The sequence below is a fragment of the Rhinatrema bivittatum genome, chromosome 4, assembly GCF_901001135.1.
Source record: "Rhinatrema bivittatum chromosome 4, aRhiBiv1.1, whole genome shotgun sequence".
NCBI classification, from domain to species: Eukaryota; Metazoa; Chordata; class Amphibia; order Gymnophiona; family Rhinatrematidae; genus Rhinatrema; species Rhinatrema bivittatum.
The window spans coordinates 458723819-458749596 of NC_042618.1; the positions used below are offsets into that span (position 1 = coordinate 458723819).

At 41.6% G+C, this 25778-nt stretch overlaps 1 protein-coding gene across 2 annotated transcripts in view; it reads left to right on the plus strand.

The window, feature by feature from the left end:
* Nucleotides 1–25778, plus strand: part of PAWR (pro-apoptotic WT1 regulator) — a 239966-nt gene that overhangs the window by 206202 nt on the left and 7986 nt on the right. For both annotated transcript variants that reach the window (XM_029597126.1, XM_029597127.1), the window contains exon 5: nt 4513–4663. In XM_029597126.1, coding sequence (XP_029452986.1) covers nt 4513–4663 — 151 coding nt within the window. The remainder of the gene's footprint in view (nt 1–4512; nt 4664–25778) is intronic.

The window sequence follows — 25778 nt, forward strand, 5'->3', positions numbered from 1 at the left end:
GGTACTCCGCACTCACCCTAATTTCTTGCCTAAGGTAGTATCGGAGTTTCACATTAATCCATTATACTACCTATCTCTTCTTTCCCAGGCCCCATTCCAATCCATGAGAGCAGGCTCTGCATACACTTGACTGTAAACGGACTCTAGCATTCTACCTAGACTGTACAGCTGCCCACAGGGAAAGCACTCAATTGTTTGTCTCTTTCCACCCTAACAAGTTAGGGAAGCCTGTGGGTAAGCAGACTCTCTCCTCCTGGGTGGCGGACTGCATATCCTTTTTTTTTTTTTATCAGCAAGCGGGCATTCCATTTCAAGACCGTGTTAAAGCGCACTCTGTGAGGCCCATGGCGACTTCAGTAGCACACCTACGATCGGTGCTGCTTCCTGACATTTTTAGGGCTGCCACCTGGAGTTCTCTCCACACCTTTGCAGCCCACTATTGCTTGGACAAAGCCGGAAGACAGGATTCCATCTTTGGCCAGTCTGTCCTTCGTAACCTATTTACAACGTGACGTACCAACACCCTTCCACCTGCCCGTTAGGGTTCAGGATGCCCTTGGCCAAATTTTATCCCAGTCCTAGTGCCTTGCACACCTGGGTACATTTGGTGCACTCTCGGACATCCTCAGCTCGGTACCCACCCATATGTGAGGACTACCATCCTGCTTGTCCTGTGAGAAAGCAAATGTTGCTTACCTGTAACAGGTGTTCTCACAGGACAGCAGGATGTCAGTCCTCACGAAACCCACCCGCCGCCCCGTGGTATTGGGTTCGTTACGTTTCTTATTTTATTTTTCGGCACTGCCTGTAGCTTTCAAATAAGACTGAAGGGGGACCCCTGCTGGCTGCAGGGTTAGTGCCATGCTATGTATGCCCAGTAGGGGCCAGTCAAAGTTCTGGAAACTTTGACAAAAGTGTTCCGTGATTGGGCTCCATCCTGTGATGTCACCCATATGTGAGGACTAACATCCTGCTGTCCTGTGAGAACACCTGTTACAGGTAAGCAACATTTGCTTTCTCTATTGGTTGGAAGCATGAGTGGTTGATTGTTAATCATATTTGAGTTTTTGGCTTTTCCAGAGGATACTGGCAGGCTGATGTCAGGGTAGGATTATATATCCGTGTTGCAAGCTCCTTACTCCGTCTCCATATGCTGGCAGAAGTGCATAACCCACTGTGAGGATTGGCCTGCCCTCATTAGAGGAAAGGAAATTATCAGGTAAGTAGTAATTTCTCCATGTCTTAAATATTTCACCCTAGCCAGCTCATAAACTTGCTTGAGGGTAAAATGCAGAGAGTTCCAGATGTTGTGTGGGGCTCCCATGATAGGTCTGGCAGATAAGGGAGAGGAAACTGCCCTAATATGTTGCAAGTTTATTTAAAAAGTGTCCCCTTCACTGCATTTTAGGACTGTACCCATGGGGAACATTTTTAACATAACTCACTTTAAATTATTCTTTTAATATCATTAATGTCACTAAAACCTTACATGCTTAATCAGAGAGCTGTAGAAAAATATACCACTGGGAACGCTGCTGTCTATTTTGTTTACTTATTCAACAAATATTTTAAATTCCTTTGAGGGGGATTACTTAAAATAACTCAGAATAGGAAATAATGTAGTAGAATTCATATTTGCATTCTGTATATGGTTTCAGTATTAATAATAATTTTTTCCTTGTGCATTTAACAAATTCTTATTGTAAAGGACTTTTTTTTTCTTTTAATATTTTTCTTTATCCAGGTTAAATAATTTTTTTCAAAGCCTGTCATCCACTCGCCCTCTCTCCCCATTACTTTTGTTGGCACCTATGGGAACATGGAGCATGCCATGCTTTGTCATCTAGTCCCTTCAAAAGCCCATGTACTGTGCATGGCTGGATGCTGTGGTGATACGAGTCAGCTTAAAAGCTCCATGGTCTTCCATGGAGTCAGCTTCCACTTCCAAGCTTGCTCTCCCCACCCCCTCCAAAAATCCATGTGGTGTTGTGGATTCCCTGAAGGATGCAGCAGCTAGCATTGTATATGAGACTTGCCTGGGCAGGAATATTCTCCCTGAAGAGCACTCACTTCAGTTACTCTCATCAGTGTAGTTTATTTTTATACCTAAATTAAAAAAATAATAAACACAAGAAACAATGAAATCTCAGTGCATATTTTTTTTAAAAATCAAGAGCCCTAATTAAATAGTTATGTTAAAATGAGACCTTTGTCCTAAACAGGTAACTTATCCTGTCTCATAAATCACATGATTAGGTTACTACTTTTTGATATGCATGTTTTAAGCATTGAACACATTTTAAAATATAGTTATATTTCCATGTTCTCCGGTTCTGCTCCTTGCTGATTTGATGAACAACCTGTAATCTTCCTTTCCATACATAATTGCAAACAGTTCTTTTAAAATACATTCCTGTTAAGTTTTTTTTTTTTGTTTTTTTTTAAATGCCATTCCATGTGAATAAATAGGGTTAATATTCGTGGTCAGGAAGCATATAACTTGTTTTTTCATTCTGTAAACATTAGAACATTTCCAGACGACATCTTCTTGAGAAAATCCTTGAGAAAATGATCTTTTTTTTGACCTTCCTAATAATCTCCTGGATGACTTCCAGTTTGGCTTTTATTCTGGTCACAGCACTGAAACTGCTGTCATCTTTATGGTCAATGATTTTCTGCACTCCACGGATGGAAGCTCCTCACTGGCCTAATGCAAGTCAGGAAAATATCACCAGCTACAGTTTAATAAGCCTCTGTACATAGGATTTCATATCTGTTGCCCCTCTGGACCCGTATAGTCCTCTGTCATTCGTGTTTTTCAGATGCAAATGTTTTATTCATAACAATTTTCTTTTGCATTGACCATATCCAACATATCCTTGACTCTTCCTTTGCTAAAATACTTAGCAATGCTACTCCCGCCACTTTGATAAGAACATTTTATGCTGCTTTTGGGCAGTTGATATTAAGACAGTCTTCTCCTTTGACCTGCTTATCCGAAGCAACTTCCCCATCTTGTGTTTATTCTTTCAGCTTGCTTAGCTCCCATTTGATAATACCGTTGCTCTTTGGATTTAAAAATGGTGGACGCTTTCATGTAGGAGAAGCAGGGATACAAATATATATATGAAAAATTCTGCATGGTGTATATAATATTTTACATTTATGCTTAGTTTTAAAAATAGTTCAGGCACTGTTGTTCCTGTGCGGTTTTTATTTCACTTGTACGTACGTACGTTCGTTCGTACGTACATACATGCATAATTATGCAGTTTGGCTGAAAGAATACTAGAAATCCATCCAGTCCAAACTTCTGACTGTCTAGCAGCTCTCATCATCGTACACCAAGAGAAGGCAAAAAAAAACAAAACCCCACTACATCTGTAACCAATTCTGAAACAACGAAAAACATTTCCCTGACTCCAAATAGCAGAATTGCTAGAGTAACACATTTTCCCTAGTGTTTAGCTAAAACTTCATTCCCATTAATATTTTATCTAGAAATCTTGTCCAGTTTACTTTTCAATTGATTTAATGTTGTAGTCATAACTGCTACTTCTGGCAATATTTTCCATAAATTAACCATTCTTTGAGTTAAAATAAAAATTCTCCTCCTTTAAACACTATGAAAATCTAGTACCCCCTAATCTTGGAGAATACCCCAATGTTTTATTTGTACCTGCTTTGGTAAAAAGAAATTGCCTACAAAATCCCTTTAGGGTCCTTTATAATATGTTTGTGTATTATAATTAGATTTCCTTTAAAGCATCTTTTATTTTCTAGTATAGATAAACCACTGGGATAATCATTCAGCATACATAAATCTTCGTGCCCAAAATTGAACCCCATTCTCCAAATGTGGTCTGATAAATGCATTATACCGTGGAAGGATATCCTCATCCCTTGCTTTTGTGCCCTCCCTGTTTAATGCATACACCCAGCTTTGGCTGCCTATGCTTGATTTTACATACTCATTTTTTGTTTGTTAATTAATACTCTTGGATCCTTTTCCTGTTTAGGTGCACCTGATTAAGTGTCACCCTTCAAAGTCCATGCCACCTGCCTTTTCTTGTACTTCAAATGCATTACCCTACATTAAATCCCATCTAACGTTTGGTTGACAATTTGTTTAAAGCATAAGGAAAATCAGCTTGTCCTGCTATGTATTTACAGCATGACAGTTTTGTGCGATCTGCAGAATTGCAGTGTTGTTGCTGTTCTTTCTTCTAGATCATTAATTAAAAACATTAATTAACAGTGGTCCTGACACAAGACTCCTGTACTGTTAATTGTGTCCAGCCAGCTTCTAACCCTATTGCACACGTTATTCTCAAACCATGCAAGTCATTCGATAATTTTGTCATTACCCTTTGCTTACGTCGAAGCATGGTGGAGACATTTTGGCAAAAAACAAAAAAAAAAATCAAATGTTCAAAAACCAGACACACTTTAGCCTTGATAACAGATTTTTTTTTAATTTCACAATGTATGCATTTATCCATCTTTCCACAGCACAGGTAACGCACCTGAAGATGAAATTTCAAATCGGTATTCCCGAACGGAAAGGGCAGGATATAATCGCTACAACAGGGATACAAATTCGTCAGCGAACTCTGTGCAGCAGAGCAGTGGTTTGGAGAAGAAGATTGACGAGCTTGAACGGGTACGTGAATGGAAGGCTACATGCTGTTTTTGTATTTGAGATTATGGCTTTCCCAGTGGCGATCTCTTATCGCTTTAAATCAAGGTACTGAATAAACATTCAAATCAATGAGCAGTGGTTCTGTGAGCGTGGCTTGTGTTTCTCATAAGCGTCCTTCATCCTGATTGACTCAAAATGTTGGTAAGGTCGATACGTTAAAGTGCAAAACTCTACACCTCAAAGGGGGAGGGGAACAGGTTGGAATTTTGGATTCTCCTGCTGGTTACTAAATTTGCTGTGGAAGTGCGCAGCTCCCTAGGATGAGAACAAATGAGAGAGAGGGGGTGGGGAAGGGGTTTGCTGCACCAAGCTGCGGAGTTTGGAGAAGTAACTTTTCAATTTAAAATGTTTTTTCTCCCTATAATGGTGTGTTGTCTTTATCCATAGCGTTTCAGCCTAGCTGACTTTTTTTTTTAAGGTGGTGAGAATAAAGCGCTCCTATGTCATTGTAAGACAGACTAGAAATCTTAACAGTGCTAGATGTAAAGGTGCACTGCAATCACATTCTTTCAAGGTATAATTTAAGCACAGTATACATTCATAGTTCTTTTCAGCAAGTTTAACCAAGGCTGTAATGGAGTGACCCCATTTCCCCCTTTATGTGGAGGACTAGGCTAGAGGCCTGGTCCGCCTTAAATCTGACAGGCCGATACAGTACGGAAAAGCAGAAAAAACTACTTTTCTGTACATCCTCCGACTCAATATCATAGTGATATTGTCGGAGGCCCCAAAATTAAAAAAAAAATTTAAAAATCAGACCGTGGGTCGGAAGACGGACACTCAATTTAGCTGGCATCTGTTTTCCAAACCTGTGGCTGTCAGCGGGTTTGAGAACTGACTCCGGCAAAATTGAGCATTGGCTGTCAAACCCGCTGACAGCCACCGCTCCTTTTACCGTGGTCCCTCATTTAAATACTGGATCGCGCGCCCAGGAGAGTGGCCTGGGCGCGCATTGGGAGAGCGGGCGTGCGCCTCGGAGCGCCAGCTCTCCCGCCGATTTTACTGTATCGACCTGAGAGTGAGAGAGCTCTGTGGATGGGACCCTTCTGGGGCAGGGAGAGCCCTGAGGGCGGGACCAGCTGGGGAACATAAGAGTGTAAGCCAAGCTGGGTTCAGGAGACCCCTACTACTCCAGGAGAGGCAGCTCCTGTAAACTTATGCTGACCCAAAGCCCAGGGAATGGGAAGTGTATTTCAAAGGGTAGGAGTCATTCTATTGTGCTGAAGTGCTGTAACTTCAGTAAAGGTTTATCTGCATTAGAAAAGGTTAGAGTCTGTGTGGCTTTGTGTCTCCAGCCTATGAAACACTGCTTAGTTTCCAATGTATGGTGTCAGGTCTGTGATTTTTTTTTCTCTACACTGGGCACAGAGAAAACCACCAAGTCTCCAAGGAGGACTGTGAAGTTTGTTGTGTGGCTTGCCAAAGAAGTTGGAGGCAAAGCAGCGCTGCAGAGAAAAGGGTGTGGCTCAGGGAATACACTGAAGTACATAAGAACACAAGACTTGCCATACTGGATCAGACCAAAGGTCCATCTTCCAAAGGTGGCCAATCCAAGTCACAAGTACCTGGCAGGATCCCAAGGGATAGTTATATTCCAAGCTGCTTATCCCAAGAATAAGCAGTGGATTTCTGCAACTCTACCTTATTAATGGTTAATGGACTTTTCTTCCAGGAACTTATCCAAACCTTTTTTTAAACGCAGCTACACTAATCGCTTTCACCACTTCCTCTGGCAATGAATTCCAGAGCTTAATAATGCATTAAGTAAAAACATATTTTCTCTTATTAGTTTTAAAATATACAACTTATTAACTTCAGTGTGTGTCCCCTGGTCTTTGTACTTTTTAAAACAGTTTACTCATTCCATTCATGGGATAGATGGTGATGTCCTTTCATGGATTACAAATTGGTTAAAAGACAGAAAAAAGAGTAGGATTAAATGGACAGTGGAGGGGGTGGGCAGTTGAGTGCCTCAGGGATCTGAACTGTGACCCGTGCTTTTCAATATATTTATAAATGATCTGGAAAGGAATACGACGAGTGAGGTAATCAGATTTGCAGATGATACAAAATTATTCAAAGTAGTTAAATCACAAGCAAATTGTGATAAATTGCAGGAGGACCTTGTGAGGCTTGAAAATTGGGCATCACAATGGCAGATGAAATTTAATGTGGATGTGCAAGGTGATGCATATAAGGAAAAATAACCCATGCTATAGTTACACGATGTTAGCTTTCATATTAGGAGCTACCACCCAGGAAAGAGATCTAGGCATCATAGTGGATAATACATTGAAATCCGTCAGCTCAGTGTGCTGCGGCAGTCAAAAAAGCAACAGAATGTTAGGAATTATTAGGAAGGGAATGGTGAATAAAACGGAAAATGTCATAATGCCCTCTGTATTGCTCTATGATGAGACTGCACCTTGAATACCATGTACAATTCTGGTTGCTGACATGGAGAAGGTACAGAGAAAGGCAACCAAAACGATAAAGGGGATTGAACAGCTCCCCTATGAGGAAAGACTAAAGAAGTTAGGCCTGTTCAGCTTGGAGGAGAGACGGCTGAGGGGGCGGGATGTGATAGAGGTGTTTAAAATCATGAGAGGTCTAGAACAGGTAAATGTGAGTCTACCCTTGTACAGGTCCTTGGTGAGGCCTCACCTGGAGTACTGTGTTCAGTTCTGGAGACCGTATCGCCAAAGAGACAGACAAGATGGAGGCAGTCCAGAGAAGGGCGACAAGAAAGGTGGATGGTCTTCATCGAATGACTTATGAGAGATTGAAGAATCTAAATATGTACACTCTGGAGGAAAGGAGGAGCAGAGGTGATACGATACAGACTTTCAGATACTTGAAAGGTTTTAATGATCCAAAGACAACGACAAACCTTTTCAGTCAAAAAAAAAATCAGCAGAATCAGGGGTTACGATTTGAAGTTCCAGGGAGGAAGACTCAGAACCAATGTCAGGAAGTATTTCTTCACGGAGAGGGTGGTGGATGCCTGGAATGCCCTTCTGGAGGAAGTGGTGAAGACCAGAACTGTGAAGGACTTCAAAGGGGCGTGGGATAAAAACTGTGGATCCATAAAGTCTAGAGGACGTGAATGAAGAGTGGGTGGCTCGCGGGAATGACTGCTACTACCTGGAGATAATACCCTTATTCAATAAACATACACACAGTTAATGCGACTCCAACATTGCTCTAAGCTTCAACAGCAAGAGGAAATGTGGAAAAAAGGATTTGCATTCACAAAAAAGCGGGGAGTAGCTTGCTTGTTACGGCAGTTACTACCCCAAACCAAATAAGTCTGATACTTCACTTTCAATGCATATCCAGCATAACTCTCTGCTTCAACGGCAGGGGAATGAAGAAAAGTGGATCTATATACAGACAACCAACAAGGACTGAATTACATAGTCTGGGTAAACAAGCATGGGTGTAGCTTGCTTATTGTGGTGGTTACTACCCCTAACTAATTAAGCTAGATATTTCACTTAGATGCAGTTCCAACACTGCTCTCTACATTAATGGTGGGGGTGGAAGGGAAATAGAACCAAAAGGTTACTAAGAGCCAAGAGTAACAGATAAGTATGAGAAAAAAAAAAAAAGTGCGAAACTTGCTGGGCAGACTGGATGGGCCGTTTGGTCTTCTTCTGCCGTCATTTCTGTTTCTATGATTATTTACTCTTTCGGATAATAGGACTGGGGATCACTCCATGAAGTTAGCATGTAGCACATTTAAAACTAATTGGAGAAAATTCTTTTTCACTCAACACACAATTAAACTCTGGAATTTGTTGCCAGGGGATGTGGTTAGTGCAGTTAGTGTAGCTGGGTTTAAAAAAGGTTTGGATAAGTTCTTGGAGAAGTCCATTACCTGATATTAATCAAGTTGACTTAGAAAATAGCCACTGCTATTACTAGCATCAGTAGCATGGGATATACTTAGTTTTTGGGTACTTGCCAGGTACTTGTAGCTTGGATTGGCCACTGTTGGAAACAAGATGCTGGGCTTGATGGACCCTTGGTCTGACCCAGTATGGCATGTTCTTATGATGTTGTTTCACTCATTATTTTATAGACCTCTCTCATATCTCCCTTCAGCCGTCTCTTCTCCAAGCTAAAGAGTCCTAAACTCTTTAGCCTCTCTTCAAAGGGAATTGTTCCATCCCCTTTATCATTTTGTAAGTAAGGCAAGCTGCAAGAATAACATTTGTTTAGCCTTGCCTAAGGAAAGGAGCTAGGACGGAAGAAAAGCAGTGCTCTTTTAAACTGTATACAAAAGCACTGGGAGATAAAGGCTTGTGGGCTCATAGAGGAGCACAGAAAAAAAATTAAAACTGCCTTTAAACTAGTAGTGGTCTGTGGGGTCTGGAGGCAGCATAGGGTTTTCTTTGCAGACTAAAGGGAGATGGGATTTTTTGGTTTTTATTATTTTACGTTTTTTTCCTTTTAAAGGAAAAAAAAAAAGAAAAGCAGTTGTGCACTGTGACTGGAGCAGGTCGTGGCCCAGAGTGAAAGTGAAACTGCTAGCAAGTGCAGAAGCCTGAGAGCTTAATATTAGACCCACCAAAATTGGCTGTACCCTAGAATAACCAGCCTGCTTGTTTTTGTATAAATATTGATGCTCTGTAATATTGTTGCTCTGTAATAAGTACAGGCAAAAATTAACCATGTCAAATTATTTCTAAGTTTTAAGAACATAAGAACATGCCATACTGGATCAGACCAAGGGTCTATCAAGCCCAGCATCCTGTCTCCAACAGTGGCCAATCCAGGTCATAAGAACCTGGCAAATGATGATAGTCTGTGACAATAGTGGTTTCTTTACTGTTAGTATCATATGATATTCAATAATAAAACATTTTAGTATTTCAACTTGTTAATAAATATAAACATAAATTGAACATAAAGCATAAAACTAGATGCAAAAACCATCAAAATCCTTAAACAGAACTCAAAATATTTACTACATGTACAGTAAAATCTAAAATTGGGCTGGCAATACCCTACAACCACTCTTGTGCACCTATATTTTAGGAGCTATATAATTGAAAGAAGAACATAAAATTGATGCTCTGTAATAAGTACATATAAAAGTTAACCATTTTGTCAAATTATTTCTAAGTTTTGATATACAGTCCAACAGTGGTTTCTTTACTGTTAGTATTATACAATTTCAATAAAAACTCATTTGTAGGGTTTTGGTTTGTCAATAGTGGAAAGAGGATAACCAATGGGACAGTGCTATACCGGGGTACAAATTATATCGCAATGACAGAGAGGAGCAGTCGGGAGGAGGTGTGGCGCTTTATGTCCGGGATGGCATAGAGTCCAACAGGATAAACATCCTGCATGAGACTAAATACAAAATTGAATCTTTATGGGTAGAAATCCCTTGTGTATCAGGGAAGACTACAGTGATAGGGGTATACTACCGTCCACCTGGTCAAGATGGTGAAATGGACAGTGAAATGCTAAGAGAAATTAGGGAAGCTAACCAAATTGGTAGTGCAGTAATAATGGGAGACTTCAATTACCCCAATATAGACTGGGTAAATGTATCATCGGGTCACGCTAGAGAGATAACGTTCCTGGATGGAATAAATGATAGCTTTATGGAGCAATTGGTTCAGGAACCAACGAGAGAGGGAGCAATTTTAGATCTAATTCTCAGTGGCGCACAGGACTTGGTGAGAGAGGTAACGGTGGTGGGGCTGCTTGGCAATAGTGATCATAATATGATCAAATTTGATTTAATGACTGGAAAAGGAACAGTGTGCAAATCCAAGGCTCTCGTGCTAAACTTTCAAAAGGGAAACTTTGATAAAATGAGAAAAATTGTTAGAAAAAAACTGAAAGGAGCAGCTACAAAAGTAAAAAATGTCCAAGAGGCGTGGTCATTGTTAAAAAATACTATTCTAGAAGCACAGTCCAGATGTATTCCACACATTAAGAAAGGTGGAAAGAAGGCAAAACGATTACCGGCATGGTTAAAAGGGGAGGTGAAAGAAGCTATTTTAGCCAAAAGATCTTCATTCAAAAATTGGAAGAAGGATCCAACAGAAGAAAATAGGATAAAGCATAAACATTGGCAAGTTAAATGTAAGACATTGATAAGACAGGCTAAGAGAGAATTGGAAAAGAAGTTGGCTGTAGAGGCAAAAACTCACAGTAAAAACTTTTTTAAATATATCCGAAGCAGAAAGCCTGTGAGGGAGTCAGTTGGACCGTTAGATGATCGAGGGGTTAAAGGGGCACTTAGAGAAGATAAGGCCATCGCGGAAAGATTAAATGATTTCTTTGCTTCGGTGTTTACTGAAGAGGATGTTGGGGAGGTACCCATAATGGAGAAGGTTTTCATGGGTAATGATTCAGATGGACTGAATCAAATCACGGTGAACCTAGAAGATGTGGTAGGCCTGATTGACAAACTGAAGAGTAGTAAATCACCTGGACCGGATGGTATACACCCCAGAGTTCTGAAGGAACTAAAAAATGAAATTTCAGACCTATTAGTAAAAATTTGTAACTTATCATTAAAATCATCCATTGTACCTGAAGACTGGAGGATAGCAAATGTAACCCCAATATTTAAAAAGGGCTCCAGGGGCGATCCGGGAAACTACAGACCGGTTAGCCTGACTTCAGTGCCAGGAAAAATAGTGGAAAGTGTTCTAAACATCAAAATCACAGAACATATAGAAAGACATGGTTTAATGGAACAAAGTCAGCATGGCTTTACCCAGGGCAAGTCTTGCCTCACAAATCTGCTTCACTTTTTTGAAGGAGTTAATAAACATGTGGATAAAGGTGAACCGGTAGATATAGTATACTTGGATTTTCAGAAGGCATTTGACAAAGTTCCTCATGAGAGGCTTCTAGGAAAAGTAAAAAGTCATGGGATAGGTGGCGATGTCCTTTCGTGGATTGCAAACTGGCTAAAAGACAGGAAACAGAGAGTAGGATTAAATGGGCAATTTTCTCAGTGGAAGGGAGTGGACAGTGGAGTGCCTCAGGGATCTGTATTGGGACCCTTACTGTTCAATATATTTATAAATGATCTGGAAAGAAATACAACGAGTGAGATAATCAAATTTGCAGATGACACAAAATTGTTCAGAGTAGTTAAATCACAAGCAGATTGTGATAAATTGCAGGAAGACCTTGTGAGACTGGAAAATTGGGCATCCAAATGGCAGATGAAATTTAATGTGGATAAGTGCAAGGTGATGCATATAGGGAAAAATAACCCATGCTATAATTACACGATGTTGGGTTCCATATTAGGTGCTACAACCCAAGAAAGAGATCTAGGTGTCATAGTGGATAACACATTGAAATCGTCGGTTCAGTGTGCTGCGGCAGTCAAAAAAGCAAACAGAATGTTGGGAATTATTAGAAAAGGAATGATAAATAAAACGGAAAATGTCATAATGCCTCTGTATCGCTCCATGGTGAGACCGCACCTTGAATACTGTGTACAATTCTGGTCGCCGCATCTCAAAAAAGATATAATTGCGATGGAGAAGGTACAGAGAAGGGCTACCAAAATAAGGGGAATGGAACAACTCCCCTATGAGGAAAGACTAAAGAGGTTAGGACTTTTCAGCTTGGAGAAGAGACGACTGAGGGGGGATATGATAGAGGTGTTTAAAATCATGAGAGGTCTAGAACGGGTGGATGTGAATCGGTTATTTACTCTTTCGGATAGTAGAAAGACTAGGGGACACTCCATGAAGTTAGCATGGGGCACATTTAAAACTAATCGGAGAAAGTTCTTTTTTACTCAACGCACAATTAAACTCTGGAATTTGTTGCCAGAGAATGTGGTTTGTGCAGTTAGTATAGCTGTGTTTAAAAAAGGATTGGATAAGTTCTTGGAGGAGAAGTCCATTACCTGCTATTAAGTTCACCAAAGCCACTGCCATTAGCAATGGTTACATGGAATAGACGTAGTTTTTGGGTACTTGCCAGGTTCTTATGGCCTGGATTGGCCACTGTTGGAAACAGGATGCTGGGCTTGATGGACCCTTGGTCTGACCCAGTATGGCATTTTCTTATGTTCTTATGTTTTTCAAGTGAACATAAAACAAGTCAGTCATGGATTGTGTGCATACAGTAAAATCTAAAAATGTACTTCAAACCTCTGGGTATGACAAACATCTAGAACCATGACATGCATGAAAATATGCAACTATGTTTAGGCTCTATAATTGAAAGAAAAGATTTACTTACAATACAAGTTAAAATATCTTTTCACATTTTCAGGCCAATACAGTACAGTGCGCGCCAGTGGAGCACACTGAAACCCGCATTTGGATGCGCGTTTTCGACGAGCTAGCTTTACCCCTTATTGAGTAAGGGGTAATAGCGCGCCGAAAACGCGCGTCCAACCCCCCCCCCCGAAACTAATAGCGCCCGCAACATGCAAATGCATGTTGATGGCCCTATTAGTTATGCCTGCGCGATTCAGAAAGTAAAATGTGCAGCCAAGCAGCACATTTTACTTTCAGAAATTAGCGCCTACCCAAAGGTAGGCGTTAATTTCTCTCGGCACCGGGAAAGCGCACAGAAAAGCAGTAAAACTGCTTTTCTGTGCACCCTCTGACTTAATATCATGGCGATATTAAGTCGGAGGTCCCAAAAGTAAAAAAAAAAAAAATAAAATGTGAAATCGGCTCGTGGGTAGAAAACCGGACGCTCAATTTTGCCGGCGTCTGGTTTCTGAACCTGTGGCTGTCAGCGGATTTGAGAACCGATGCCGGAAAAATTGATCGTCTGCTGTCAAACTCGCTGACAGCCACTGCTGCTTCTGTCAAAAAAGAGGTGCTAGGGACGCGCTAGTGTCCCTAGCGCCTCTTTTTACCGCGGGCCCTAATTTAAATAAATTAATTTACTGAATCATGCGCACAGGAGAGCGGGCGCTCGCCTGCTCTCCCGCGATTTTTACTGTATCAGCCTGTTTGCTATTTTTGCAGGCATTTGATGACATTATTGACATGAAAGTTCAGTTTCACTAGAACTGCTGCAGGCATATTGTTATACAATTGAGAAGTGTGAAGGCTCACACAGTTCATGTACCTGGTCTCAGCAGATTGCGGTTCCATCATTTATGACTCATTTTTGTGCATATCTGCAATGTAATTCAAGTTGGGCCTACATGTATTCATACTGTGTGTTCAGCTGTGATTCACAGTATGAAAAGTGCCTATACACTTTAGAATCATCCACAAATCCATCACTATCATCCACAAGGCTATCCATCACCAAACAACGCTTGATTTACAAATACCACTCAGACAACATACATCCACCAGACCCATCAGAGAAGCCTACAGAGAATCTCTCCTCGTTCCCCCAAACCAAAACCACTCACCACCTAACTTTCAGAGACCGAGCCTTTTCCACAGCCGGTCCTTCACTATGGAATTCTATTCCTCTGGATTTGAGACAAGAACCATGCCTACCTACTTTTAGAAAAAGGCTTAAGACTTGGCTATTTAAACAAGCCTTCCCAGATCCGAATTGAATGATAGCAACTTTTATAAAGATAGCAAATTTTATAAGAGACTTCACAATATAATGTAAATAATTTAATCCTAACTTCTCGGTTTTCTTATTCTAATTCTCTCCCCAGTTATAAGACCCTTGTTGTAATGTAACTTTTGATCTCTTTGCACTTGTTTATGTTCCGTTTTTTGTTCACACCCCCTCGTATGTAAACCGGCATGATGTGGTTTCTAATCATGAATGCCGGTATAGAAAAACTCTAAATAAAATAAATAAAATGTATGGCTACACTTATAGCAATAATTTATTTGACAGGTATCTGCCTTTGTAGTCTCTACTGTACACACTCCCCTGGGAAAGTAAATTCAGGACCTTGCATGTCTTCACTAATAATATTATATAATGAACTGCTATGTCTTAAAAGTTTTAAACCCCCCCCCCCACACACCCTATTCAGATTTGCTTTACATATGGTCACACTATAGAACAGCTGGTGGCACGTGTACCAGTGAAAGTTTCCCTCTTTTTGCTCATCCTGATTCATCTTCTGAGGCACTTTGACTTCTGTCTGTACTCTATTTCTATTTCTGGCTGCACTTACCTGGCATAGGAGCCTTGAACTGCAAATTTTGGCTCCTGGATTTTCTCGGGAACAGCTGTCCATAGACTATACCATAAATGAATGAATAAATAAAAAGAAAAAGAATTGTGGGCCAGTTTTGTAGCACATTTTTATGTTGCTAATAAACCTTTCCAAATCTCTGAAAACAAAGCAGCCTTATCAACACTCAGTCTCTTGGCAGGAAGTTAGGTACACCCAGAAATTTCTCTATGCTAGGGAACAATGAGAAGAAATAAAGGAAAAAGATAATTGGCTCCAAGTCAGAATGACAGTCATTAAAATATAATTTCTAAGTGGCAGAGAATCTAAGCTATGAGATGCCATAGGCTGACATTGGATGGCAGCATAATACAGTAAATAGTACATGGTCTGCATGTCGTACTTGACGATTGGCTCAAAATGGCTCAAAAACATTGACAACAGAAAAAAGTGATCTGTATAGGTAGTAGAGGTTCTAAGCCATGGGATACCACATGCTGACATTAGCTGTCAGAATATAATAAATAGTACAGTACCAGCTCGAATGCATGAAAATGGGGAAAAAAGTGAATTCGGTGGTTGATAAAAGTGGCTCAAATTAGCTCAAAAACAAAATGACAATAAAAAAAAATTGGTCTTTAGATGTAGCAGAGGTGTTCTAAGCCATGAGAGATACCACAGGCTGACCCTGGCTGTCAGCATAATATAGAAAATAGTAAAGTGCAAGCTCGCATGCATAAAAATGTGCATGTGATGCTTGAAAAGTGGCTCAGAAACACAATGACAATTAAAAAAGAGAATGGATCTGTATATGTAGCAGAGGTTCTAAGCTGAGGTACCACAGGCTGACACTGGTTGTCAGCCTAATACAGTAAATATTACAATACAAGCCAATGTACATGAAAACCTGCGGTACTTGATAAGTGGCTCAAAATGACTCAAACATGACAATCAAAAAAAGTGATCTGTATTTATAGCAGAGGCTTTAAGCTTTGAGATACCACAAGCGACTCTGAAAGTCAGTATAATGCTGGAAATATGTACAGTACAAAGTCATGCACAAAAACGTGCACTCTGTGGTTCTAGGATTTTTCAAATTTATTTTTTATAATTTGTTCTTTATTGATTTTCATTATTGCAAAGTAAAATCACATTTATTATGCATAATACAGGAAAATTATTATAGCAGCTCTAATTCCTAAAAGGATATCAAATAACACAAAATAAAATACCCAAACTACTGCTATAATAAACAAATAATATGGGGGCCTTTCTTCTAATAATAATAATTAGATAAATAAAATATAGAGAAATTGGGAGAGATTGATTCTACTTTATCTTATTGAGCTAACATTGATGATACTTCATTCTCTAAACGTACCTGATTCTTATCTCTCAAGAAATTTTCCAGATGAGACGGTTGTGAAAAAATAAACTTTTTCCCCTGATAATTAATAAAGCATTTACTGGGGTACTTTAAAAAAAAAAAAAAAAAAAGTTGCCCCAAGTTCTATTGCTCTATTTTTTAGGGCCAAGAATTGCCTTCTCCTCACCTGAGTCGGTTTAGAGACATCAGGAAAGATGAAGACCTTATGCCCGCAAAATAATACATCCTTGTTTTTAAAAAATCTTTCCAAAATAATCTTGGTCTCTTTCTGAAATAAATGACACAAACATAGTTGCTCTTTTGTTAATCATATCCACTGATTCCTCCAAAAAAGTTGATATTCCTGGAGACTCTACTTCTTCCCTCCCAGGAATTTCTCCCTTTTGGCAGGGAAAGTAATAAATCTTGGAAATAGCAGGTACCTCGTTTAAAGCTAGTACTTCCTTCACATATTTAGAAAACATCTCGAAAGGAGATAATAATCTTGTAAATGGAAAATTTACGATACGCAAGTTCTTTATACGCATTAAATTTTCTAAATTTTCCACATTAGAATGCAAAATAGTATTATCAGTTGTATGCAAAACTTCTAATTTTTTTACATTCTCAATTTCTATATTCACATTCTGAACAGAGGTTTCTACATCGTTTAAACGTTTTCCCTGCTCCTGTATAGGTATCTTATTCTTATTAACTATTGCACCAAGAGAGATATTCATCAGTGAAACATTAGAGTCCAATTTTATCATCATCTTCCACAGATCCCCCAAAGTCACATTGGTTGCGTCTACGGCTGATAGCCTGGTGCTGTCAATGCTGGGTATTATATTATCCACACCTGCTCCTTGCTGTATTGGCTCTGAACAGGGGGAATTCAAAATATTCAATGGTTGAAAAACAGTTTCAATGTCACTTACTATTGACGACCCTATGATGGTTTCTTCTGATGTTCCTAGTGGGGTCTGCAGAGGTGTAGGCCTTGTGCCAGGACTCAGAGAGACTTCCAAAAGGTCTCTCCACTGTCCTCTTGTGGCGATATCTTGTAGATATGAGCGTCCATAGGCCCTGATCTTAATCCTGCCGGGGAAGATGTGACGACTTTGGCCTTCCTTTTCCGCCCCATAAAATTATAATAACTTCAAAGAACTTCAAAACGTTCAAGGCGTTTAAAGCGATCAAAGTTGATCTAAGTCACGCGCGCGCCCCTTTGGCGCGCGCGGCTTAGGCGACGCGCCGGCGGCTGTGGTGCGCTGCAGTCCCGCGGTCTTTTAAACTCACAGGCGCAGGCAAGTGATGTCACCGGGAACGGGATCGCAGGTGCGACTGATCTTCAGTTCTCTCCGCCTCCTCTCCGGACAGCCTGTATCTGCTCCTTCTCTCCCACTCTCTAGCAGAACGGGCCCCGATTTCCACCGCAGTCCCGCGGTCTTTTAAACTCACGGGCGCAGGCGAGTGATGTCACCGGGAACGGGATCGCAGGTGCGACTGATCTTCAATTCTCTCCGCCTCCTCTCCGGACAGCCTGTATCTGCTCCTTCTCTCCCACTCTCTAGCGGAACGGGCCCCTGGATTTTTCAAATTTTTAGGAAAACTGAAGGCACAGGGGGTATCAAATTATCAGAAATTGAAGGTTGGAAAAAACGATTAAAAGTCAGGAAGCTTCAACTTGCTGTGATAATTTTTACTGATTGTGCAAGCATTTATACAGAGTGGCCCCTGGAAAAGTAGCCTGCCTCCAATGCACTGGTATTGGAGGTGGGTTACTTTTCCATGGCCTACCCTGTAGTTTTCGAATGCATGAAAATATGCACTCTGTGGTTCTAGTGAGGCCTGGGCAGTAGTACCAAAAACCTGGTTTGAATCCAGTGCAGGTAAAAAGAAAGAGGATCCAGAGAGCTCAAAAGAAGGGCATTGTCATGTACTTCTGTGTAGTGGGAGTTCCCCAGTCCCGGCTGAGATGGGGCAACCTGAGACCGGAGGTATGGCAGATGGAAAGGCCAGCTAGGTCATTGGGGCCAGCAAAGCCACTCCCAGATGCCGTAAATGCTCAGTCAGTAGCTTAAATACAGGTGCTGGCCACAAAGATGGACCGAGTGCTAAGTAAGATGTGGCAGTGCGCCCTTGAGGAACAGAGGAGGACTATTGCAGTTAGAGACACGGCCAGGAGCCAAAAAACTACCTCCGTGGGAAGCCCAGAGAAAGGGGCTGCAGAGAGGCCTGGGAAGGGCAACACAGACTGCCCAGAAGGAGGCAGTATTGAAAGACCTGAGGAATTCAGCAGGAAAAAGCCTGAGTGGGGTACATAAGAACATAAGTAAATGCCATGCTGGGTCAGACCAATGGTCCATCAAGCTCAGCATCCTGTGTCCAACAGAGGCCAAACCAGGCCACAAGAACCTGGCAATTACCCAAACACTAAGAAGATCCCATGCTACTGATGCAATTAATAGCAGTGGCTATTCCCTAAGTAAACTTGATTAATAGCAGTTAATGGACTTCTCCTCCAAGAACGTATCCAAACCTTTTTTGAACCCAGCTACACTAACTGTACTAACCACATCCTCTGGCAACAAATTTCAGAGCTTTATTGTGCGTTGAGTGAAAAAGAATTTTCTTAGATTAGTCTTAAATGTGCTACTTGCTAACTTCATGGAATGCCCCCTAGTCCTATTATTTGAAAGTGTAAATAAGTCACATCTACTCGTTCAAGACATCTCATGATCTTAAAGACCTCTATCATATCCATCCTCAGCCGTCTCTTCTCCAAGCTGAACAGCCCTAACATCTTCAGCCTTTCCTCATGGGGGAGCTGTTCCATCCTTTCTATCATTTTGGTTGCCCTTCTCTGTACCTTCTCCATCACAACTATCTTTTTTGAGATGCGGCGACCAAAATTGTATACAGTATTCAAGGTGCGGTCTCACCATGGCGCGATAGAGGCATTATGACATTTTCCGTTTTATTAACCATTCCCTTCCTAATAATTCCTAACATTCTGTTTGCTTTTTTGACTGCTGCAGCACACTGAGCCGATGATTTTAAAGTATTATCCACTATGATGCCTACATCTTTTTCCTGGGTGGTAGCTCCTAATATGGAATCTAACATCGTGTAACTACAGCAAGGGTTATTTTTCCCTATATGCAACACCTTGCACTTGTCCACATTAAATTTCATCTGCCATTTGGATGCCCAATCTTCCAGTCTTGCGAGGTCCTCCTGTAATTTATCACAGTCCACTTGTGATTTAACTACTCTGAATATTTTGTATCATCCGCAAATTTGATAACCTCACTTGTCGTATTCCTTTCCAGATCATATATATATTTATATATATATATATTGAAAAGCGGCACTCCAAGTACAGATCCCTCAGGCACTCCACTGTTTACCCTTTTCTACTGAGAAAATTGACCATTTAATCCTACTCTCTGTTTCCTGTCTTTTAACCAGTTTGTAATCCACGAAAGGACATCGCCTCCTATCCTATGACTTTTTAGTTTTCGTAGAAGCCTCTCATGAGGGACTTTGTCAAATGCCTTCTGAAAATCCAAATACACTACATCTACTGGTTCACCTTTATCCACATGTTTATTAACCCCTTCAAAAAAATGAAGCTGATTTGTTAGGCAAGACTTCCCTTGGGTAAATCCATGTTGACTGTGTTACATTAAATCATGTCTTTCTATATGTTCTACGATTTTGATCTTGAGAATAGTTTCCGCTATTTTTCCCGGCACTGAAGTCAGGCTCATTGGTCTATAGTTACCCGGATCACCCCTGGAACCTTTTTTAAATATTGGGGTTACATTGGCCACCCTCCAGTCCAGGGGGGGAGGGTATGTAATGGAGTGATTCCAATTTCCCCCTTGTATGATAGGTTACAAATTTTAACTAATAGATCAGAAATTTCATTTTTTAGTTCCTTCAGTACCCTAAGATGCATACCATCTGGTCCAGGTGATTTGCTACGCCTTAGTTTGTCAATCTGGCCTACTACATCTTCCAGGTTCACAGTGATTTCATTCAGTTCGTCTGATTCATCACCCCTGAAAACCATCTCTGGAACTGGTATCTCCCCAACATCCTCATTAGTAAACACGGAAGCAAATAATTCATTTAGTCTTTCTGCAATGGCCTTATCTTCCCTAAGAGCCCCTTTAACCCCTTGGTCATCTAATGGTCCAACAGACTCCCTCACAGGTTTCTTGCTTCGGATATATTTTAAAAAGTTTTTATTATGAGTTTTTGTCTCTATGGCCTTCCCTCCTGGGCAGTAGCCCTGGGAGACTTGTGCAAGAGGACAATACATCACCTGGAGAGCAGGTCCTTGCTACACTTAGTGGCCTAAGGTTGGTGCTTCAGGAGTTCCTGAGCCTGTAGGGTGCCCAAGCACTGAAAAAGGGACCTGGAGAGGGCAACACAGACTGCCTAGAAGGAGGCAGTAATAAGGAGCCTGAGAGAGGAGCTATCAAGGGGACAGTTGAGGTCGCAATATGCATGGAGTCCCTAGCGATAGGTAATATAGAGAAGCTAGATGGAGGAGCTACCATGGAGAGCCCAGAAGGGGAGGGGCCACGGAGAGTCTGGAGAATGGAAGCATAGAGACCCCAGTGAGGGGGGGCTACAGAAGAGCTCACATTGAGGAAGAGCCAGCGAGAGCCATGGTGAAGTCACCAGTGGGTGCTGATCATGGTACAAAGGAGACACAAGTCATTGCAGAGATGAGTGAAGAATACTTACCGCAAGTCCAGAGAGTCCCGCTAGGGTGAGAGTGGAACCCAGAGCTACAGACTGACTCAGGGAAAGGACTCCGTGTGCACTGGGCGAGGGTTGCAGTGGATGGCACTAACCATGTTGTCTGGTGTGATCCTAAGGTGTGGGCGTGAGTTTGACCCTAGAGCCCTGACTCCAAACCTAACTGGTGGGAGGTCAGATGAAAGGGAGTGGGGGTGTGTGGTACATCTGGATGAGATCCAGGGGGAAGAAGTGATGCTCGGACCAATGGGTCCAAGCTGAGGGGGGGGGGGGGGGATGTAATGGAGTGATCCCAATTTCCCCCTTGTATGTGCAGGACCAGGCTAGAGGCCTGGTCCACCTTAAATCCCACAGAGAGGGAGAGCTCTCTGGGTGGGCCTCTGCTGGGCCAAGGAGAGGCCTGAGGGCAGGACCACCTGGGGGAACATAAGAGTGTAAGCCCAGCTGGGTTCAGGAGGGGGTCCCTATGTCGACAGGAGATGCAGCTTCTGTAAATCTGTGCTGACTCAAAGCCCAGGAAGTGGAAAGTGTACTGCAAAGATAGGCAGTTATTCTATTTGTGTTAAAGTGCTGTAACTTCAATAAAGTTTTATCTGCATTGGAAAGGCTGGAGTCTGTGTGGCTTTGTGCCTTCAGCCTGGGAAACATTGCTCAGTTTCCCACAAAGGCAATGGAACTAATGTTCTCTTTGGAATTTTAAGTTAAATGTTGATGGTGCAAATATTAATACAGCAAGTATAGATATTTCTACAGTAATAGCTTTTATGAGTCCAGTGACCTGACTGGCTAGGTAAGTTTCACTCCTATTTTTCCTCCAAATTTAATAATTAAATAGATACTTCGTCTTCGTTCCCACCTCTGAATAATATAGAAAAAAGTGTTCTATAGAATTGCTGCTTTAAAAGCAATTCTTCAATATCTGATACACTCCATAGTAAATATAAAGCAATTTATGCATCAGAAAATATTACTTCATGGAGAAGGGAAATGGTTGCATTTGAACAGCCTTCCAGCAGAAGTGGTGGAGACAATAGCAGAGACAGAATTTGAGAGGAGGAGATTAGCACAGAAAACTCCCTAGACACTATGAAGTGAATGAAAGTGTGAAATCAACTGGAGTCTATGGCATGCAACAGGAATAATTTGGTCAGACTGGATGGGCCCTGCAATCTTTATCTGCTGCCATATTCCATGTCAGCTGCTGACATCTCCATTAGCAACAGTGAGAAGTAAGATCCAGACAGTTTCACAAGAGCAACTGTACTGACCAACATAAAATATTGGACCATACAGGAGCTCCATTAGTAGTGTCTATCCAACTGGCATAAACTTTTGGATGATCATATTTGCTAATCATTGCAGTCACATACTAACCAAAATAACCCAAATGAGCAAGTTTGAGACTTGTAGCAGTTCAGGTAATATTCAGTATGGTAATATTTTAAGGATGTTCACGAGATGAGCAATGAAAAGATTATTTCACGGCAGTGGTATTTAATTGTTTAATGTGCAATGAGAGAGTTTTGTTCTAAGTATATGTCAGGCTATAATCCTAAAAGTATAAATTTTTATAAAAGTTTAGGAAGCGGCTTCACAAGTCAGAGTTTGGTGCAGTCACAAAATCAAATCATATTGTAGTTTGCCAAGAAAAACTATGTATGAATGCTTAGATAGTGTTTGTATGTTTAGCTTGGCACAAGCTAGATTTTCTGCAGGAGTATTGTTTTTCTAAATGTTCGTGGTACTGGGCATGAAGATTCTTAGTGTCTGTATAACCTTATATGGGCCTTCCATTGGTTGAGAGAGGAGTACAAAGTCATACAGAAAGGGCAATAAAGCACAGTTCTAGTCCTGCTAAGGAAAGAGCACTGACATGCATATAACTGATAAGGAAATGGATCTGGACTATCTTTTCTCAGTGAGGCTACTGCAGGCATTTTGCAATTTTTTTAACCTATATTTGGCATGCTTATCGTGGGTGCTTCTTGTTCCTTCTGCTACTGTTTATTTCTTTAGTGCTACTAGATGCATAAAAATGCACATCTGAGGTGGTCCTTCATCCTTAAGAGTTTATAATCTAGTCAAGATGAACTCAGAGGACAAATAAGACACTTGGCTATGATCAGGAGATTAAAGTTTAAAAGAAGCCTCAAAGATGGGTTTTTAGGGAAGATTTCATGCACCAGCTCAGTCTGTTCCAAGTATATGGCACAGCAAGGTGAAACTCTGAGTCAGGAGATGGCAGTAGAGAAGGACATAGATAAGTGACATGCCTGATGAACAGAATTCTCGGAGTGTAGGGAGAGTTGAGAGGCGAAATAATGAGGAGCTACAGAATGAGTGCTTTTGTAGGTAAGAGAAGCTTGAACTGTATGTAGAACTGGACTAGGAGAAAAAGGGTGTTATGGATGTAACAACATTGCTGGAAGATATGTCATGAAGCTGAATTTTGTAGAGATTGCAGTGAAGAGAGAAGTTGGTTTACTGGGAGACCCATGATAAGCAGATTGCAGTAGTTTTAAGCAGGAGGTGATAGCATGGATAAGAGTTTTCGTAGTGCATTCAGAAAAGAAATGACTAGGCTCATCTGATGACTCAGGTGGCCAGTGCTGTACACTGCCATGTGGAAGGCCGCTGATTAAATCCATAAGTCGGATCTTCTGCTCTCATGTTGGCTGGGGGATGCTGTGAAGGTAGCATTCTCAACCCCGGGATACTTTGTTAGCTATATTTAGGGTCCATGATTTAGACCATGAACAAGCCCTTGTGCATGGCCCCTGGCCCAGTACTGTCACTGCAATGACCAGATTAAGTGTGTTTGGGACTGAGTGGAGGTTGGAGATACAAAATAGTAGAAATATCCCCAGGTAGTTGTGAATGAAGGTTCATGGTATCAGATCCTAGCCCTGGTTCTGATTGAGTGGGAAGAAACTGCCAGGCAAAATAATAAAGAGGAAAGATATTGTGATATTAGAGAGAAAGAAATGACCTGTTTTTAGCAGTGTTTTGCTTGAGTAAAGAGAAGATGAAAAGTAAGACCCAAAGTTCTGAGGGCACTGGGAATGATGACTTTGTTGTTCATATAGAAAGAAGGAACAGGAGAAGTGGGTTTAGAGGGAAAGATACATTCTGTCTTGGCCATGTTAAGTTTAAGGTGGCAGTGGGACACCCAGGCAGCAAAATCAGATAAGGCTGAGATTTGAGACTGGATTCCTGATGAAATTTCTGTTGTAGAAGTAGATTTGGAAGTCAGCAGTATGGAAGCCATAGGAAGAGGTGGGAGCACCAAGGGAAGCATTCAGAGAAGAGGGCCCAGGACAGAGCCCTGAAGCACATAGATTGATAGAGGGATAATGGTGGAGGAGGATCCACCAAAGGAGACACTAAAAATGCAATGGGAGAGGTAAGAAGAGAATCAAGACAAAATAGTCCTGAAATCCAAGTGAGATCAAAGTATCAAGGAGTCAATGTCAAAAGCAGCAGATAAGTCAGGAGAATGAGGACTGAGGTGTAAAGACTCTTGGCTTTGATAATGAATAGGCTGCTGGAGACTTTGGCTTGGCTACAGAGGGCAAAAACTTGATTGAAGTGGATTAATAATAGTTTGAGATGAAAGAAAGTCAAAACAGAGATGAATGGCATCTAAAGTAGTTTGGATGCGAAAGGGAGGAGGAAGATAGGACAGAAATTAGCAGGCTCATGTAGTATCCAGTGGGATTTAAGGAGTGATATGATCATGGCATGTTTGGCATCAGGAACAGTTGAAGTGGAAAATGATAGTTTGAGGATGTGACATATGGAGGGGAGATAGAGCTGAGAAACTGGTTGGGAATAGGGTCATAGGAACTGGTAGCGGGTTTGGAGGAGGTGAGCAGATGGGCAGTTTCCTCATGTTATAGAAAAGGAAGAGAGAGTGGCAGGAATTGAAGGAAGGAGAGTGCAGTGAATGGAGTAGGGGGATATGGAGGTGACCTGGAGGGAGACCGCCAGATTTAATCCAGGTCATGGAAGTAGTCAGCATTGGTGGAGTGAAGGGAGAGGGTGCCCAGGATCCTTTTTTTTTTTTTTTTTTTTAAGTGCTGGGAACTCTTCTGAAAACTCCAAGCAGAGGCAGACCCAGATGAAATTGCAAGTGGCCAGAGCCAGTGCTTCCGGGTGTACACACCATGCAGCTGCACAAAGCAGCACATCCAGGGGGGGGGGGGGGGGGGGTGGCAGCAACAGAAGAAGAGGAGCCCCACGATGTTGTCAATGGACCCCATCCCACCAGCGGCCAAAAAGAGGCCCATTCTCCTCCTCATTTTCTGTTCTGGCGTGTAATATCCAAAACACGTGCAGCTAGCAGGTGCTGTATGCTGAACTCGCAATGCATGAGATCAGCATGGGGAAGTGCTAGCCTTGCAAGATTTGAGTAGCGCAGAGGCAGGCACACAAGGAAGAGCAGCACAATTGGCTCCCCCATCTGCTCCCAATGGTATGTGTGTGAATGTGAATGAATGAAAGAGCTTGACTGGGGTATGTGTGTGAATGAATGACAGCTTGACTGGGGGGGGGGGGGCATGGGTGTGAATGGGAGCCTGACTGGGGGGATGGTATGGGTGTGAATGGGAGTCTGACTGGGGGGTGACATAGGTGTGAATGGGAGTCTGACTGGGGTGTGTTTGGGAATCTGTATGCATGTGTATCCACGGGAGCCTGCCTGGGGGGGGTGCATGTGTGAATGGGAGCCTGCCTGGGGGTGCGTGTGTGAATGGGAACCTGCCTGGGGTACACGAGTGTGTATATGAGAAGAAGCTTGTGCATAAGTGAGTGTG